Below are 20,224 nucleotides of genomic sequence, written 5' to 3' on the forward strand. Positions count from 1 at the left end.
GACCATTCCGGGATCAACAACTTCTCTAGTTCCGGAGAACGCAACTTTGCTTTCATCTCGCTTTCCATATACTGTCGGACGTTGCTTTGGGCTTCCGATCCGCGGAAGAACGTGGGCCAGGCATTGTTCATGCTCCGTTCGATCTCCTTGCGCATGTTGATGTGGAGCGCCGGGTTCGTCGAGAACTCGGCTTTCTCTTCCTCCGTGTATACCTTGTATTCCTGACCCAAGGGTGGCGAAACCCACGTTGCCTCTCGAAGGAAATTGACCACGTGTTTGGCGTCATTCTTGATGGCAGGCAGGATCTGAATGCCTGAAGATCTTGAGTGAGAGAAATATTAGTATCAGCATCTCAGAAGATTTTGGTTCCAAGGACAACGAACTTCATAAAAGTTGGATGACTTACCCGTTGCCAATGAGGCCAACAGTCTTGCCAGTCAGGGATAGATTCGGGTTCCAAGCCGCACTGTGTACTAAATCCCCTTTAAAGTCTTCTAAACCAGAGATTGCAGGGTATCTCCATGAGTTCAATATTCCACCAGTATTCACCAAGATATGGCAGCTTTCATGGACGTCCTTTCCAGTGATTAAATCGTGGGCAGTGACTTGCCACTGAGCGTTTTGTGCGTCCCATCGAGCATCAATGACCTTGTGCTGAGGCTTTATATACTGTTCAAGGTGGTATTTGGCTGCAAAATCATTGAAGTACTGGTTGATTTCTTTTGCCGTCGCATAGTTTGCCGACCAATCTACCTTGGGCTCAAACGACCAGGTGTAGCAGTGCGAAGGAACATCGCATGCGCAGCTGCTTTTTGCATTAATTTTCACTCGATCTATCCAAACTTTGGTCCAACAGCGGTTCAATCGGCTGGCCAGATTGTCACTTACCCGGGATATCTATTCTCAAACCAGGTCCCGCTCAATCCCGGATTCTTTTCGAATATAGTCAGCTCAAAGTTGTCCAGGTGGCGCTGGAGCTTATACGCGAGCAAGAGTCCAGATGCGCCTGCACCAATGCCGATGACCTTCAGTTTGCGCTGAGGCTCGTAAATAGGATAGTTCTTCATGCTGATACTGTTGGACAAAGATCTTAAAACTATTCAATCCATAGAAGGAAAGGAGAGAAAATAGATGGGATTTTAACCCTCCAGAATCCAATATTTGCCATTTCCACTCGTCGGCGTTCACCTAGCGATGTTTTCCGTTCATTTCCGAGAGAGTACATGCTCCCTCTGCGCAATGGGAATCGAAAGTTGTCGTCAGGCTTTCTCAAGTGCATCATGGGCCGCCTCATCTCTATAGATTGACACTAAGGACTCGGAATTGTTTGCGGTGTGCACCCCGCGCGTGTCATGTTTTGATTCGTCCTAAGGAAGCCGGAATTGTGTCTCAAGCTCGCAAATTGTAGGACTTTGGCATCTCATTGCTGTATTTCTGAGACAAAGATGCATTTCAGAGATTTCCTGACTACTTGCGATAGACACTGACCTTTTTGCGATTCGCAAAGACGGATTAACTTGATAAATAAAAACACACCAACATCCTCAGATGGTCGCCATACACATATACAAGCTCTACCAAATCCTTGAGTTGACCACTTTTCATCTCTAGCAGATGAAGATGACATTTGTAGCGAGGGGCAAAGAAGGGCTATGACAGCAACTCAAGGAACGCGCGAGGTGTCTTGAAAATTTTAGAGTGTAATCGAGAAAAAGGCTAATAGGATACGTAGACCGATGAAAGGAGTGCAAGAGAGTGAAGGATAGAACGATCAAAGACAAAAGAAATTGCCGATTGTACAAACACAACCCGCGCTTTTCGATGATAATTGCGTCAATGCCGTGCTGTGCGGAGTCTTGCAAAGAAAAAAGCAAAAATGCCAGGCCAGACAAATTCAACTGAATTATGAATAAGAGGTGACTTGAGCGGTTCAAAGAGCATTTTGAGCAGCCACAGGGAAAGAAAAAAAGAAATATTTTTTCGATCGTGCGTAATTTTGTCATTTACTTAGAATCGAAGCCCGCCGTGGGCAGATAGAGTCGTAGCGGTAACGAAACTTGCTCTTCCACTGGTCAAGAAAGCTATGCAGTTAGCAATCTCTTCTGCTTTACCTACCCGGCGCATTGCAATCTCCCTGGAGCGCATTTGTGCCCGGGTGACTCCAACCTCTTCCTGGGGTAAAGTATCTAACATTGGGGTGTCGACCGTGCTATTGTTCGTCAGTCGAGAGCAGGTTCGGAAGAAGTTGGAATATTATACACGAACCCGGGACAAACTGCATTGACCCTAATACCATGAGCAGCGTATTTCAGTCCATCCTATAGTCTCTTGTTAGTGAGTGTACAGAGCAATGCTCCGTTCCAGAGAAGTGATTTACGCATTTCGCCAGACCAACGACCCCATGTTTAGACACAACGTATGCCGGCAGATCTCCGTTGCCGATTAGGCCTGCCTGTGAAGCGACATATACGATGGAACCTCTAGCTGAGAATGGGGAATCTCTATTGAATGAGAGACCTGTCAGTATGACTCGGAGAATTTCTCGCAGGCTAGAACACGATCGACTTACTTGCAGTTCAATGGCTCCTGCTTCAGCATTGCATTTATTTCAGCTTTCCCACAGAAGAACATGCCACGGAGATTGATCTGGTAGACGCTTTCCCAGTCATCGACCGACAGGACAGCTGTATCACCCTGGCGAATTATGCCCGCAGAATTGACGCAATAATCCAGTCGGCCAAACACGCGTACACCTTCGTCGACCATCGCTTGCACAGACTCTTGATTTCGAACGTCAACCTTGATGACAAGCGTCTTCACATCCGGCCAATTCTTCTGTATCTCAGCGTCGACGGCCTGAAGCAGGCCAATATTGATGTCAGCTATCACAATCCGATGACAGCCATCGGCAGCGTATCGAAACGCCGCAGCCTTGCCGATGCCTAAAGGTTTGAGATTGAGCCCACAAGATGCTCCTAAGGATATTGATCACCTCACCTGAGGCTGCACCTACGATCAAGGCAACACCTGAGAAGTCCATTTTCCCACCGCTGCCGTCTCCTGGCCGTGTGGTCAGAACAAAGGTGGAGAGACTGTGAGAGCTATTGACATCGGCGCATCAGCTTCTCTGAGGAACACGAGACACTTTTTCTCTTGCCCACCTGGCGGAATTGCCAAAATCCAGAAAATCATACAATGCGGCGACCCGGGATTCGGAAATGGGTCATGCACAGGCTCGGCGGCCCCACTTATTTTTCGCAATTGGCCGGAATGGAGCTATTGTGGAAGACCAGTCTACATCAAAACCAAAAAGCTGAAGAGACTAGGCAAGAAGAGAAGAGATAAAGTGAAAGAAAAAGGACAGAAAATACAATCTGTTGCCATTCCAAGTCCGCTTTTCCGTTCAGCACAATCGTACACATTCCGTTGTCTAACAAACTGCCATCACAACCAGCCGGATGGCGACCGCACCCACCATGACCTTGCCCGATGCTGGCGAGAACCCCGGCGTTGAAGACACCTCCAAGGTTGACCATGTCGCCGGGTACGAAGTCAATGAACAATTCATCCGTGAAGCACTCGAACAAGCGGGACCTAATGCGCTGCGGCTTGCCCTGTACCAGTGTACCGGGGACGAAGAACTAAAAGAAATGCGGGTCTCCAAAAAGGAGATCCGTTATGGATGGCTCTATGACTACGTCCTTAGCGAAGAAAACGAGAAACGGGTGCGACAAAAAGCCTTAGAGTATCTGCTTCAAGGTCCACGGGAGCCTCCGCAGCGCCCTAGCAAGGAAGAGGCGTTTCGCCTGATGGATCTGTTCTCGGACGAGCCCATGAGCAACATGGCCGAGGATTTTTTCGAATACGAAGAGGGATACGAAGAACTTTCGGTAGAAGACTTCCCTCGAGACGTTCAGTGGAGCGGGGGACCGCCTCCAGCTGACGAAATCAACAGGTGGAAGATCCTCATCGTAGGGGCCGGCATTAGCGGCCTCGCTGCCGGGATCCTTCTCAAGAAGTTGGGTATCCCATTTGATATTATTGAACGCCAGAACGGTGTTGGTGGAACCTGGCTGCTCAACACTTACCCAGAAGCTCGCGTCGACACCCTCAGTTTTCTCTTCCAGTACAAGTTTGAGAAGAATTATAAATGGACCGAATACTTTGCCTCCCGGGGCGAAACTGAAAAGTACTTAAACTACATCGCGAAAAAGTACAATGTGAAGGAGAATTGCGAATTCAATAGGGAACTTGTCGCCGCAACATGGAATGAGCATGACGCCAAATGGCAAGTCAACATTCAGCACAAAGATGGCAAAGACGAGCAGCGCGACTATAATGCCATCATCAGCGCGAGTGGTTTGTTCAGTACGCCTAATCTTCCCGAGATCGCAGGCATCAAGGATTTCAAAGGCAATGTCTTTCATACCGCGCAGTGGGATCACAATGTCGACTATCACGGAAAGAGAGTTGCAGTCATTGGAACCGGCTCTTCTGGCACTCAGGTTTCACCCGGGCTGGCACCACATGTCAAGTCCTTGGCTGTGTATCAGCGGACACCCAATTGGATTGTTAAGATCGACGGGTATAGAAATGCAGTTAACGACCATGTCCGCTGGCTCTGCGACCATATGCCGTTCTACTGGAATTGGTTTTGCTATGCCGCCTATTTTAGGAGTCTTCACATCGCTGAGCTTCAATATCATGATGCGGAGTGGAAGACGAAAGGGGGAATGATCAACAGAAGAAACGACGGGCTGCGCCGAGCACTGACCGAATTTATTCATTCCAAGTTTGAAGATCGGCAAGACCTGATTCCAAAAGTCATGCCACGTCACGCGCCTCTGGTTCGTCGATTGGTTGTTGACAATGGATTCTATGATATCCTCAAGCGGGATAACGTTGAACTAGTCACCGAACGAATCGACCGCTTTACGGAGAAAGGAATCCTTACCAACGATGGTAAAGAGCGCGAATTTGATATCGTTGTCCTTGCGGGTGGATTTAAGTGTTCGGAATACCTATGGCCGGTGCAGTACATCGGCAGAGAGGGGATGACGTTGGAAAAAGCCTGGGAAAAGGACGGCGCTCGATCCTTTCTCGGTGAAGTGATGCCATACTATCCTAACCTCTTTACATCTTACGGTCCCAATCATCAACCCAGAGGAGGCAGTCTTTATTCGTCCGGAGAAATGTGGGCTCGATATGCTGTCTGCTCTATCGTCGGGATGATTGAGCGTGGAGTCCGGTCGATGGAAGTGAAGAAATGCGTTTATGACGAATACCAAAAGAAATTGGACAAAGCCAACAAGCGCATCATCTGGGAGTCCGACGATTCTGGTTATTACGTGAACAAGCACGGAAGGCAATGTGTGAACATGCCCTGGACAACGGCGGAGTATCATCGACTCATCATAAGGCCAAACTTTGACGATTTTGTCCTCAAATGACTCCCTCCCGGCTGCTTATTGTTAGGACGAGACTTGAGTAACGGCTGTGACGGGATCTAGACAGACCAGAATAAGGAGGAAGCTGGAGCGATTCCCGCTCTACAGTCTTGTTCAACTCCTGTGCGCATCCACACTGGTAGAGTTTGACTCCAACCCATGTTTTCATTTCGTTCAATTCAAAGTACATGTTTGGGCGGCTCTTGGTAATCATGATACGTCAATAGTCTGCCAGGACTGAATCTACTTGGGCTTTTAGTGGCTACACATTTGATGCTCTTTTCTGCTTCAAAATACAGCGAGCGTGTTGGCTATTGTGGCCGCGCCACCTTCCAGATTCAGCGGGGATACCGTTAAGAAAAATGTCCACCGCTTCTCTCTCTCCGCAACCTTCGCCAATGCCTCCAGATCGAGAAGTTCACCTAGCATCATCCCCCAACCAGCTATGCAGGCCTCGTGAAGTCGCAATCCTACAGCACTTCGTCAGTATAGAGGACCGGTCAAATGGCATTTGAATGGTTGCTCACTTGTGTTATCCGACGCTGGAATTGCCTCTACAGAGATGGCGTCGCTGGCTAATGCGGCAATGTTGTTGTTCCACACCCACTCTAGGAACTCTCGAGTCGGGTCCACACCTATATATTGATCCCTCTCCCAAGGTCCAATGGACTCCGGTGTCGACTCCTTGATCCACTTGCTCAGGCCGGTGCGAATGACGAGCACATCTCCTTGCTTGACCGCGACGCCTTCTTCTTGAAGAATTTCTTGAATCTGAACGAGAGAAATCGCGTAGTTACTGAGTGGGTCGTATTCAATGCCCTTCTGCTTTGCATAGCGTACAAAGTCTACCAAGACACCCCTAGCAACAATACCACCTCGCTCCGACAAGGCTGCAATCCCCATTATTTGTCAGTTCACGATGATTGGTAGAGATGAACTCAGCGCCGCGAAGGTCTACCTTGAATGCCAAGTGTTTTATCGGTCCTCGATATGCATGCGTCGGCGAATTTGACGCCATTGTAAAATTCCTTTCGTTCCTGGTGTGCATAGTGCACTTGTACCGAGAATCACGCGTCAACTTTTCCATCGCAGTGTTTCAAGTACGGTCGACTTACTCAAACCGTCCCACTGGCTCGAGGCTTGTGTGTTCAATATCACCTCGTCGTCACAGCCAAACAAGTTGTGCATCTCGGCCGTAATTAAGCGATGTTCCAACTTGATGCGCCCGGGGCAAGGAACATGGGGAAGGGTTAGTGGGAGACTGGCTTGTTGTCAGTCTTCATTGCCACTTATCTCGTAGTAGACATGCTTCAATGCAACAGACTCTCCTGTCTGAATCTCCTCTCGCGCCGCCACCACTGCTTCGGGAGTGATGAAGTTGAGGGTACCATGGGTATCCCTCTTGTTCTCTTTGTCGAACACTCCCCAAGACGAACTGGGTGGAGCGTCCGGCTTGATGGGAAGCTCGTGATATTTGGGGACTTTTAGGCCCATTGTCAGAGAACAAGACTCGCACACCTTGGTCGTTGGATGCGGGGCACCCTTGCAGGAGCTTGTTACATACAAGTACAACTGACCAAACCTGAGTTACGGAAATTAGCAATCTCAAGGTATGACTATTTCCCTTTGAGTAGGACAAATTACTTGCACGTGAAAATCCACAAGTGTGTTGTTCAAAAAACTCATGGGCGGAATTCGGAATTTTACTCCTGGCCCAAAAGTGGGCCAGGTCGCATGAGATCTTTCACGGGAGAGCTTTCCAGAAAGGTCGATCGTGAATACAACAGAGAGCTAGATGCAGATAAATGTCTCGTTCATTTTCTAACCGTCCTACGTGAGTTCTTCTAGCAACTCTTGGCGCGCGATTCGAAAAGATGCCTGTTGCCATTGTCACCGGCTCGTCGAGAGGCATCGGCCGTGGAATTGTGAAGAGACTGGCGGATGATGGTTTTGATGTGGTGGTCAACGATATTGAGGCAAACAAAGCAGGGGTAGATGAAGTCGTCGGCGAAATACAGGCCAAGGGACAGAGGGCGTATGGAATTCTTGCAGATGTCAGTAGCAAAGAGCAAGTCGAAACTATGATCTCGGAGACCGTCCAGAAATTCGGGGAGCTCAACGTCATGGTGGCAAACGCAGGGATTCTTGACATGTCGCCTCTCCTTGATATGTCTGTCGAGACTTGGGACAAGGTATTTGCAGTCAATTGCCGTGGAATCATGCTATGCTACCAACTTGCTGCACGCCAGATGACCAAGCAAGGGAACGGCGGGAAACTGATCGGGGCCTGTTCAATCTCCGGATATCGCCCAAGCGGCAAAGCTCCAGCGTATTGCTCAAGCAAATGGGCGGTCAGGGGGCTTACCCAAACAGCGGCCATGGAGTTCGGGCAATACGGCATCACGGTCAACGCATATTGCCCCGGGTCTGTCCAGACGGATATGTCCATGGTCTTTGCTTCCAGACTGGCCAAGGAAACCGGCGAATCCGATGTAGAGAAGGCATACAAATCTTCTTCACACCGGAAATCCGCCTTGAACAAAGAGGTCTTCCCAGAGGACATAGCTGGCCTCGTGAGCTTTCTGGCGGGCAAGGACTCCAACCGTATAACCGGTCAAACTATCATCTGTGATGGAGGTAAGTCAAGATCAGCGATTACTTTTGAATTGAGTCCGACCTAAGTTTTCTTTGCTTCCAGGGATGCTGTTCTCCTGAGCATACTCGAAGGTCAAAAGAGGATGAGTTGTCGAACCCTTGAGCTGTTTCTGAAAACACATAGACGAGGACTTGGTTATACATTTATCAAAATCTGGAGCGCATGGAGACAGCATGTTATCGACTTCTGGTTCGATATATGTTCAAGTTTGGCTTTATGCGACCATTGCCATCTTAGGGTTTTGCCCCATGTAGTGTCGATTATGGCTAGAATATTGCTATAGCATTCGGTGGCGACGCCACTCCCCCAGGCACGTTTAATGGACAACTCGTGAGGAAAAAGGAATAACGTCCCAATTTTGCACAGGTCTCTGCCAGCCTTTCCAGATCCCACAGTTCTCCAATGGGGCACCCCCACATGGTAAGGAGGTACTGATGGAATGCTTATCAAGCATGAATTAGCGAAGGACGCTGCGCTGGGAGATTTTGGGCTTACATAGACCTGTTTTTGGGTAGGGCATCGACTCCCAAGCTAGAGCATCACCTGCCACCGCCGAGAAATGATGGTCCCAAACCCATGTTACCGTGCCAGGTGTTGGGCTAACCCCTGCCCCTTCTTTGTTAGGGTCCGTAAAAAAGGCATCTCGCTCATTTAGATCCACACATTCGTTGTACCACTTGACCAAGCCAGACCGAATAAGCAAGATGTCGCCCTGTTTGAAATCTAAGTTTTGTTCTCGGGCTGCCAACTCTAAATCACCATAGCTGATCGGATAGTATCTGATAGGCGAGTATTTGATGTTATGGCGCTCTGCGAAAGCCACAAAGTCGATGAGAATGCCCCGACCGACGATACCTCCCTTTTCATGCCATTCTGCAAATAGTCAGTATTCACGCTGACGGGTGGTCGCCTGCAACCGGGGACCAGCCTCGTAGTCATACTGTTGATTCCAAGCACGTCTGTACCATGTGGGCCGATGATTTCCTCCTTGTCCACGCCATTGTACAACTTTCCGGTGTCTTTGTGGATCGCATGGCGGAGTCCATCCCACTGCGACCCTGATTGAGTATTGAACGACAATGTATCGTCAAAACTTAACGAGCTGCTAAACGTACTGTTGTCGATAATAGCGTGATCCAAGGGCTGTCGATCGAAAACAGGAACGCGAGGCTTGTCTAAAGCCCAACTAAGTGCCCTGTTAGTCTAGGGAAAAACATATAGGTCCTCTTTGAGCAACTTTAGAGTCACACTGAATCCCTGGCGGATTTCTGCCGCAGCTTCACGTACTGTATCATCCGTCAGTAGATTGAGGCTGCCGAGCTCGTCGCGTGCCGTTGGTTTGTCCCAAAGGCCCCAGGCACAGCCTTTTGGCAAACCGGGCTTTTCTGGGAGTTCTTCAAATGTTGGAATGTTGGCCATGTGGATTGAATTTGCCCGTTTTCGACCTGTTCGCCAAGAACTACACGTCCCTGAAGGCCGAAATATAGCAACACTATACTATCGGTCGATCAATTACAGCGTAGTATCGGCTCACGGAAGACCCAATATTCCGGAGGAGCTCGTACTTTTCCGACGGCGGTGTTCTTTTTGGTGTCTCCGCAAGGATGCGGAGGCAACCTAGTCCAGAGATGAAAGACGAAGATGGAAGTTCCGACGTCATAAGATACACTTTCGAGAACAACAAATAAGTGATTATCAGCCTGGTCAACTTTACGGTTTGAGCAAGACTGTCCGCATTGTTTTCAAACATTTGTTTTCAACTATGACATACGACTTTCCTGGCGTAGCATTGGTGACAGGCGCTGCCTCGGGTATCTATCTCCTCGCGGAATTTTGCCAATCCTGTTCAGCAGCTAATTGTCAACAGGAATAGGACGAGCTACAGCTATCCTCTATGCTCGAGAGGGATGCAAGAGAATCAGTATTTCGGATCTCAATGAGAAAGGCCTCGAAGAGACAAAGCAGCTGATGGAAAAGGAATCAAAGGCAGTGACGGTCAGAATGACAGTCTGTAACAACATGGATGCAGCGTCTGTGGAGAATCTCATTGACCGCACGATCCAAGAGTTCGGCAGGATTGACTACGCTACAAATATCGCTGGAATTACTGTCCTTGGTCCAGGAACCGCGGATATGACAACAGAATTCTGGGAGAAAGATTACCTTGTGAATCTTAGGGGGCTGTTCTTCTGTGAAAGAGCGGAATTACGGGCAATGATGCGACAGGAACCATTACTTTCAAGGTTTGTCACCTCTTTGCACGCCGGCACAATCTAACGAATCTGTAGAGACACCACGTACCCAGTGAGAGGTGCCATAGCCAATGTGGCGTCAATGGCCGGGTTGGTTGGCATGAAGGACATTCCCGCATACACCGCGAGTAAACACGGTGTAGTAGGTCTTTCCAAAGCGGTAGGATTGACCTTTGCCTCACATTTTGTTTGAGACAAATCTGCCGAGCCTGACCGCATTTTAAGGATGGATTATACTACGGAAAACACCTCATTAGAGTGAACACCGTCTGTCCGGGGTAAGCTTCTTTGCCTTCTTGTTCACTACACGAGACTTTCCCTTGAATGCTCTCCGTGGGACGTTACTGGAATTGCTTACCCGAGTTCCAGGGCCACAGCAACGCCTATTCTAGCAAATTCCGGCAATGATCCTTCGAAAGCCCCTCTTGTTGATTCATCAAATGCTGGCAATGCGCTGAATCGGTTTGGAGATCCAGAGGAGCTTGCCCAGTGCTTGGTATGGCTCACAAGCGGTCGGGCTAGCTACGTTACTGCCGCTATTTTGGCCGCCAACGGTGGCGAGATCGGTGCCTAGGTTTGAGGCAATTCTCGCGTAGCCTCGCGAAGCGTTTATAGTATGTGATGAAAATCGAGGGATTGAAACGAATGCGGTCAAAATGATCGAATCTTGACTCCAATTTGTTGTCTCTTCCGTCAAAATCTAGACTATCTTATTACCCACTCAGCAGGAAACAGAGTCCAGCGTCACCTCTAGTGTGTCTCGTATACATTGGTCCTAAGGCGCCCGAGATAACGATTATCGAAGAAAACATTCTGTGAACGCTCAGACGCCGAAGAAATCGCCTAAATCATCAAGGCTGTTACAGCTGGCAATGTTGATCAATGTGTTCCGGAATCCGCTCTAGAACGATAGTTCTGTGACATTGGTGAATTGCCCACGTCTTGGAAAGATGGCTGGGCTCTGGAATGCCCTTCCTATTACAATGCCTATCCAGTCGCCAAATTCACCGATTCCCATCAAGCAGATCACTCACGTGCGAGGCTGAGGCCGCCTAAATCTACCTGTATTCCGATGTTGTTCCGCCCCCGCCCCCGCCCCCATACGGTCACATGTCGTGCCACTTAATACCTGATTCGGACTAAATGTGTCCACGATCGTACTAGCGCCTATCTGCGATTCACCATACGCAACCGCGCCAAAAGCTCATTACATAGGCAGGAAATTTTTTCTTTTTGACACGGCGCATCCAGGAGACGAACAGTAAAAGCCAGAAGTCAATGAAGACGTGATCTAGACTGTATGCGTTTATACGAAGTAAGGTACTATAGGCAAAGATGACTATGGAGATAAAAAGCTCATAAGAACCACCCTCTTAATGCAGGATTACTGTCTTCAAGAGCTTCCGGCCTTGCTTGTCTTTTAAGTTATAGCAAGTTTCGAATGCTTCAAGTGCATCCTTGAAGTTAAAAGTGTGGCTTACAAGGCTTTTCACGTCGATTAACCCTTTGTCTATCAAGTATACTGCTTCTTCGAAACAGTTCGCGGTGTATCTGATGGTTCCTGGGTGCGGCCTGGTTAGCAGATCGAAGAAAGTCAGAACATGGAAGTGAGGAATACCTCGGACGTTGAGTTGTTTGATGCAAACCTCCATCATGTTGATTTCGGGGTGCTTTCCTCGGTACATGCCCACTTGGACATCTACAAGATCACTCGTCAGTTTCTATAACCGGGCACAAAGACACAAGGGGATACACACATGTTCCACCAGGTCTACAAAGCTTGATACCAAGCTGCATGCATTCCTCGGCCCCTGCTGCCTCAATGCAGACGTCGAATCCGCGGTGAAGGCCTGGCACAGATTCCAGGATATCTTTACTCACACGACTGACGTATGCGTTGTTGCTCTCCTCCGGATCTCGAGGTGGATTCTGAAAGACGAAGTCGGCACAATACTCCTTCGCGAACTCGGCTCGGTGAGGTTGCTTCTCGAAAACCACCACATTTGCAGCGCCGTATCTAGATTCACGCGTTTTGTCAGCAGTGGTGGACAACCCGCGGGTCCGTTGCATTGAGCAAAGAGTATACGTACGCCTTGGCCATAGCTCCCAAAAGCAGACCAATGCAGCCTCCGCCCAGGATCATGACATTCTGAAGTGCCCTGAGGTCGGCTTGCTGGGACATTTGCAAACATATCGCCAAGGGCTGGATCAAACCGGCTTCCGTCCACGAGATCTTAGGTGTCAAGCGGACTAGCTGGATCTCGGGGACAACTTTCAAGGTTGCGCAGCCACCATCAACACCCGGTGTACCGTTGTACCGGGTATTGGGGCATAAATTGGGCCGACCTCTGGTACAATCTAGACACCTTCACAGCTTCAGCTCCTTTTCTCAAGCCTTTTGCCCACCAATGCTGGCGTCTTGCATAGACACTTACTTCAGACATGTCAGACCAGGCTTGATTGCTATTCTGTCTCCTTCTTGCCAGCTGGTGACATCAGGACCGACGCCTATGATCTCGCCAGCGCATTCATGACCCATTACGTAGGGGCTTGGTGCTTTCACTCCAAGTGCGCTTCCATGTTTCCAAAGATGGATCTATTCTCGATATTTGTCAGTTAACCAGTAGAAAGTGCGTACACCAGAAACTTCCCCCAGCTGATCATCTTTGGAACCAACGAAACAGTCAGAGAAGTTCTCGGGGAAAAAGATTTGGAGCTCACGTCGCTACCACAAATGCCAGTAACTTTCACCCGCACCAACACCGATCCAGAGGGAATTATTGGTTTCTTGTTAACCGACGCTGGAAGAATGAGAGGATATTCCCTGAGATCAAGGCTGTTTATGTCGTCCATCAGAACCGCCTCATTATGAAGTTCGATGGTTGCCTGGGCCATGGTGAATATGTGTGATCTAGAGTTGACCGAAGAGCGTACAACAGAGCGAAGCTGACGTTGCAAACGAAATCAGTCGACTTATGACCTATCAGTACCCCCGCAGTCATATTCCGGCAAGGAAAGTGGTTTCGCCGGTTTTAATTACCAGGCAGCAACACCATTTCGGGCGATGAGAGGCAACCTTTGGATACCCCTTAATTTCGTAACGCTTTTTCTAGTGCGCACTCAACTTCGATATTGCTTCCCTTTATACAGTCTTGGCATAAAAGGAAATGGCGAACTATCCTCGTGATGAGGACCCTCACTAAGACGCAGGTACTTCTATGAACTCTCTGATCTATTGCTCCTCAATATCTCCAGTCAGAGTAGAACTGGCACCGAAACACCATTAACGACTTGACCTTGAGCTTCCGTCTCTTCTTCATCCTCAGGGTTTATGATGGGGGGCTTATCAACTGTGTCAAGATATTCTGTTGTCACTTTGTCTTCTTCCTGCGCTCGCGTCAAGCCTTTCCCAAACCATGAAAAGATATTTTCCGCAGTCTCGGGGAGGTATTCATAGTTGAAATCCTCCCATCGTGGATTCTCGAAGGCCACAACAGCGTGAATACAGGATCCAGGCCAGATGGTGATGACTCGGCCGTCTTCCTTGCCGCGCTTCATCCACGACTTGCAAGGTTGAGTGTAGATGGTCTTGGTAAAGTATTTGTCGACATGGTTGGTGAACATCCTCATCACCTCTGGCTTGATGTAAATGGCTTTGAGGTACTCCCGCTGTGCCTTCTGGATAGCTTTGATCATATATTCACAAGCACATTCGACTAAATGAACAAGACCACCGGTGCCAGGCGCACCATTTGGTCCGATAAATCGTAACATGTTGGGCATCTTGTTGGGGAAAATTCCAAAGTAAGCTTCGGGGATTGGATCCCACACTTCGTTCAGTGTAACCCCATCCTGACCAAGAATTGGTATGTCTTGCTTCAACGTGGTGTCAAATCCAGTAGCACAGATGATAATGTCCACATTCCGTTCTTTACCGTCTATCGTCTCGATGCCATTCGGAGTAAAGTGTTTAATTTTGGTATGGACGAAATTCACGTTGTCTTCAACCAGAGCCTCGAGATAACCTGGACCAGGAGTGAGGCGGCGGCATCCCGGTGGCCAGGAAGGCTCGAGTGCTTCCATGATCTCTGGTTTCTTCTCCAGTTTCTTTTTCATGGCTTCGTGGTTGATAAGCTGAAATTCTTTCTGGGTCGGAGTACCAAAAATCGTGATGAGAGCTGCCCCATTAACCGTTTTCTCGATCTTATGCCTCCACGCTAGGTAGGTCTTAGGGTCTTTTTTGAATGTTTCCAACTCCTCTTGAGAATGTCTGACTGTGAAAAGGCATTAGTCTCATCGACCAAAGTCGACTGGTTCACACCTACAATTCCCAACAACGCCACGGATTTTAAGCTCATCACTCCCGAAACCAATAGGCGAGATCCATGTTTTCCCACTGAAGTAATGGTCCACTCGCTTGGCTACGGGTTGAATTTGAGGAAGGATCTGGATTCCAGAGGATCCGGCTCCTATCAAGGCAATATCTTTGCCCTTCATACTTTCGAGGGTGAGCTCCGGATCCCATTGGGCGGAATGGACCATTTTGCCCTTGAATGACTCGCGCCCAGGAATGTCCGGCCACTTCCATTTGTTGAGGATACCTGTCGCTGAGACGTAGAAATCACAGGTATCAACGACAACCTAGAATCTATCAACAACAAATGAAGTCGAAAGGTTAGGGCATCAAGTTTACCTCTCCCGTGTCCAAATTTTCAAATTCAAGATCCCATTTTCCCGCGCCAGACCGCCAGGTTGCTCCTCGGAGCATGTGGCGGAACTTAGTGAACCTGTAGACCCCATACTTTCGTGCAACCCGCTGAAAGTATCTCTCAATCTCTGCACCTTCACAATAGTACTCGCTCCACTGTGTGTTGCTCTCGAATGTATACTGATATGCCGCACTTGGCACATCGCATCTGACTCCTGGATACCTGCAAAGGCGATATCAGCTGGGAGTCCATTTTTGTACTTGCCGGCGGTCAAAACCACCTCTTGCTTACCTATTTTCCCACCAGGTACCTCCCACATCCTCGTTCTTGTCGTATATAGTCAAGTGAAGATTCGGAATGCGTTGAGGGAATCTGATGCCAGCAAGAATTCCCGATAACCCTGCCCCGACTACAATGACTTTGATCGGTCGATAGTCGTCAATGCAGTGTTCCCAAAGAGGCGGTAAGCCCTGGGTGGTTTCGTTAGCGACGCTTCCCATTGCCAATATAGTTTGTCCTATTCAAAAAATAATGGCGCTTTTCGAACTCAGAAAACTAAATTATTCGAATAATCCGTCTATGGTCATCATTTTAATTAGAGCAGGTTCAAATTGTGTCATAACCCTGTTTAGGAACTCGGGATTTCCGATTCCTTCGGAATTTCTAGACACTCAGCGAAAGATGGACTGTAATTTTAATGGACACGGCCGCATATCGCGTGATAGTGGTGTCGAGTCATTGATCGTTCTGTAAGCGGATAAGTATCCGTAATTTCCGAAAGCTAGAAGACCCAGAACTACTATGAGTCGTATAAATTTTGTATACTGATCCATGAGCCCATCACATAAAATAATAAGTATCTAGAAGCTCGAGGCACCCTCCGAAGGAGCAGGCCACTATTCGATCTCTCCACCATAGCAATCTCCCCGGTACTGGCATCAAAGATGACTCAGGTAGCACTCCCGCAATTAAATCAATGAGCGTAATGGCGCCCTAACAGCATTCTCACTACTAGCTCGGATCCAGGACTTTCAATCACAATATCAACCACATTGCTTTTGCGGTTCCAGACTGCGATCGTGCAGTAGAGTGGTATGGCAGTATACTGGGGTTTCGCCTGATAACGCGTATGAGCGTTGATCGGGAGGAGAATCCAGCCGACATCATCTTCGACATCTATCCTAAAGAGTTACGGAAGGCGAAAATTGCTGTTATGACCGCCGGGAACGGTGTCGGTGTGGAATTCTTCGAGTTTATTGACCCGAAGATGACACAGGCTGCAGCGTTTGATATTACCCGTGGAGGGGTTTTCCATGTCGCTGTTACCGATCCACACCCGGAAGAACTATGCTCAAAGATTATAGCAGCAGGTGGGAAGAAGATTGGAAAACCGGTTTCTCCATTTCCACTCTCAGTGGATGGATTCAAGGACGGCGCGCTTTACCTGCAGGATCCATGGGGGAATACGATTGAAATCGTCAGCTGTAACCTTGAACTGCTTCTAGCAAACAGATCCTGAGTTTTTGGATCCCTGAATCTGTGCCTCAACTATTTTGTCTTTACCCTTTCTCTCGCTGCTCTACTTCAGTGTTCAATCGTGCGTAATGTGTTTTCGACGGCTTTGTGTACGGACGGCATTACATATCATGGTTGTGGAATCGGTGAAGCCGATGGCAAATCAATGTACAAAGGTTGTGCGTGGCGTTTTCGTCTTTTGCAAAGCCGATAGTTTCATTGGCCCCCGCCCCCGCAAAACTGAGCACTCTCGCAAATGACGAATAGCGAGGCATACCTCTTCAACCGGAAGGTCCTCGTAATGTGGGCCGTCCATTAGGTGTTGAATCGCATTTTTCACTTTGTTGGAAGCCTCTATACTGGCGGCTTTCGGAACCCTGCAAAGTCAGCAATACAGCTCGGAAACAAAGGGCTGAACTAAATTGACGGATTTATCTCGCCGTCTGATCCATGAGATCCTTGCACAGAAGCTCTTTCTGCCAGCTTGCCAGCAATTACAACAATGTCTTTCGGAGGTCATGATGAGATCTCGAAGCACGTCATATGTCTCATCATAGGAGGTGGGATGAGTGGCGTGTCGATGGGTGCTCATCTGATTTCACAGCGCGTTTTGAAGCATTCGGAGTTCCTCATTGTCGATCGACACGCCGATTACGGGGGTGTCTGGGAGGCAAACACATATCCCGGCGCCGCTTGCGACGTGCCGAGCCATGCGTACGTTATGCCTTTTTCTTTAAAAGCTGGTATGTAGCGAGTCTCCTCTCTACAGGAAAATGAGCCGAGATACTTAGTTGAAAGATAGATTGGACCAGAAAGTACGCCCCTCAAAAAGAGATCAAACAGTACTACGTGGAAATTGCAGAACGCCATAAACTGCGCCAGAATACAGTGTTTAACACACGGGTGGTCGAGGCCCGATGGCACCAGGCCGATCTCATTTGGGATGTTTTAGTGGAGGATGTCACCACGGGTAAGCTGAGCAGATGGAGAACCAATTCCATTGTCCATGCCGGCGGTCAATTCTGGAAGCCTAAATACGTCGATATTCCCGGGCGCGAAACCTTCAAAGGAGAACAGATACACACTGCAGAATGGCGACATGATATTGACTTGCATGGGAAGCGCATTGCCCTGATTGGGACGGGCCCCAGTGCAGCTCAAGTAGCACCGAAGATTCAGCCGATTGCCAGGCAGCTCAATGTTTATCAGAGGAGTGCGACCTATGTGATGCCTCGAGGGGATGATCCAGTGCCTGGCTGGAAGAAGACACTATTCGGCTGGGTTCCTGGTCTTCTTTGGTTGTATCACATGTGGTGGTATGTTGATGTATGGTTTCTACCTCCTCTTCTTCAATGGGGTATCTAGTTCCTAATTCGGGCTGACTGCAGACTGAAATGAGTAAACCCATGTGGCTTTCTGGAACAAAACGACATCAACAAGCCGGTGATTTTGCTCTTAAGCATCTGAAGGACCAAGTGAAGGACCCCGTGGTGCGCAGAAAGCTCACGCCGCGAAACCAATTCGGGTGCAAGCGAATACTCGTTCTTGACGACTGGTATGCAATGTTCAACCAGCCAAACGTCGAATTGATCACCGACAAACCCATTCGAATCACGGAGAGAGGGATTATTTCGAAACCACCGCATGAACTTACGAAAGATCAGCTACAGGGCTTGCCCACCGGGGCCTATGATCTGAGGAATGAAGATCCTGAGGCTGTAGAGACCGAGAGAGAGGCTGACGTTATAATCTGGGGCACTGGTGAGTTCACGCATCGGCATTGATTGCAAACCAAAACATCTTCTTACTCGCCCCAGGTTTCGACATGAATGCTCAGGGTAGCCATTTTCAAGTTTACGGTGTAAATGGCATTAACCTGGAGAAGGTATGGGGGGACACCCCGAGAGCATATTACAGTACGTGATGAAACCTCAAAATGAAGCCTCTGTTAGCTTACTGTTTTCTAGGTGTGGGAGTGAGCAAGTTTCCCAACTTTATGCTCCTCATGGGTCCTAATGCGGCAAATTTCTGGTCCAACATTCCATTTTTAGTCCAGGTCCAGGTCAAATACAACTGTCAACTGGTGGCGCACATCAAGAAGCAGATCAACAAAGGTCCATATGGACTGTACATCAAACCCGAAGTTCAGTCGGCCTACAACGACTGGATTCAGGCGAACATGGGTAACATTGCCATCTTGTCACCCAACTGTTCAAACTACTATAAGGTAGATCCCCTTTCATTCTATTGGCGCCATCTCCTGACCAAGTCTTCCAGAATTCAAAGAGTGAACCTACCTTCTGGAGTCCCCTTAACGGCTATGATTATGCTTGGCGAATGGCGTGGCCAAAGTATGAGGATTACGTCCAGCTACGGAACGACAAATCATAGGAGTTCATCACCCAAACCCACGCCAAACGATGGATTGACATGGTGCAGTCCGAGTCGGGAAGACAAAACCGCATACCGAGCTCTTGTCAGGTTCTCTGTATCGGCGAAAAGAATTTCGCTCGAAAATAGATGATATAGCGACAATTTATTATGTCTGTTGTAACCGGGCAAAGTGTATGATATTGAGACTGAATCACTGTTTAATCACCCCTGAGTGAATTACTATAGAAACTGGAATGCGGAGACCTGTCCTTGAATCCACCCACAATACATGATGCTGATTGATTCCGAAAAACATGGAAGTGATAATTCCGGAAAGTGCACCACAAAAAGAAACATTCATACCAAGCAGTAACTAATAATGTCATTGTCCAAATAGCCCAGCTCCCCTTCCTTGTCACCGTTCGGCTCATTATGAGACGGCCAAGATTCGACGAATTGCCTCTCCACGAGGAGGATCCCCCCTTTTCCGCGTGGCGTCTTTATGGACCAGACGATGAACTTGGGTGTCTGAATCTCCTCACCCCTGAAGTTGTCAAAGAAGCTTCCAAAGAAATTCAGACAGGCATTCGAATTGGGCTGGATGGGCCTCTCAACTATCTGAAGCGAGCTCCACATAACCGTCAGAACCTGACTCACACCATCATTCACAAAGAACCTCGTGCGGTGCACGACGACGTGCTCATCTTCAATTCACAGGTCTGTTGACCCTTCTGATTCTGCGTCGGTGGTCGTTCATCCAGCGAAAAGTCTGACCCGAATCAGATATCCGCGCAGTGGGATGGTTTCCGACATTTCGGTTACCAGGAGCGCAAAGTATTCTACAACGGAGCAAAAGTGGAAGATCTCTCCGGGGTCAAAGCTGATTCGAAGCTTGGAATCCAAGGTCAGTCCTTTTGAGACATGTTTCTCTCTGCCACTATCGACACAAGGGGAATTTTTCGGTTGAACTTGAATAGCATGGTGCAGACAAGGGATTGCTGGCCGTGGTGTATTTCTAGACTATCTGCATTGGGCACGATCACAAGGGAAGAACTACGATCTCCTCGGCGACCATGCATTGACCGTTGATGAACTGAAGGCGGTGGCTGAATTCCAGAAGGTGGAATTCAAGAAAGGCGACATCTTGATCATCCGAACGGGCTTCCATGCTGGGTACGAGGCTCTCAGTGAAGAGGAGAAAATTGCATGGAGTTATGGAAGCCCAATGAAACACGTCGGGGTCGAGACATCCCTGGGAATGGCTAGGTGGCT

The 20,224-nt window shown here is 48.6% G+C and overlaps 2 protein-coding genes across 2 annotated transcripts; both read left to right on the forward strand.

Annotated features, from left to right (window-relative positions):
• Positions 1 to 7,321: 7,321 nt before the first annotated feature.
• On the forward strand, positions 7,322 to 8,128 carry PV07_11286 (uncharacterized protein; the record flags this gene model as incomplete). The annotated part of the gene is made up of 1 exon (XM_016398708.1): positions 7,322 to 8,128. The coding sequence occupies one exon, from the start codon at positions 7,322 to 7,324 to the stop codon at positions 8,126 to 8,128; it is 807 nt and encodes a 268-aa protein (XP_016243270.1).
• An 8,065-nt stretch (positions 8,129 to 16,193) lies between these two features.
• PV07_11287 (uncharacterized protein) lies at positions 16,194 to 16,583 on the forward strand (the record flags this gene model as incomplete). Its single annotated transcript, XM_016398709.1, has 1 exon — positions 16,194 to 16,583. The coding sequence occupies one exon, from the start codon at positions 16,194 to 16,196 to the stop codon at positions 16,581 to 16,583; it is 390 nt and encodes a 129-aa protein (XP_016243271.1).
• Positions 16,584 to 20,224: the final 3,641 nt, after the last annotated feature.

Source organism: Cladophialophora immunda (assembly GCF_000835495.1).
Source record: "Cladophialophora immunda strain CBS 83496 unplaced genomic scaffold supercont1.7, whole genome shotgun sequence".
Classification (NCBI taxonomy): Eukaryota; Fungi; Ascomycota; class Eurotiomycetes; order Chaetothyriales; family Herpotrichiellaceae; genus Cladophialophora; species Cladophialophora immunda.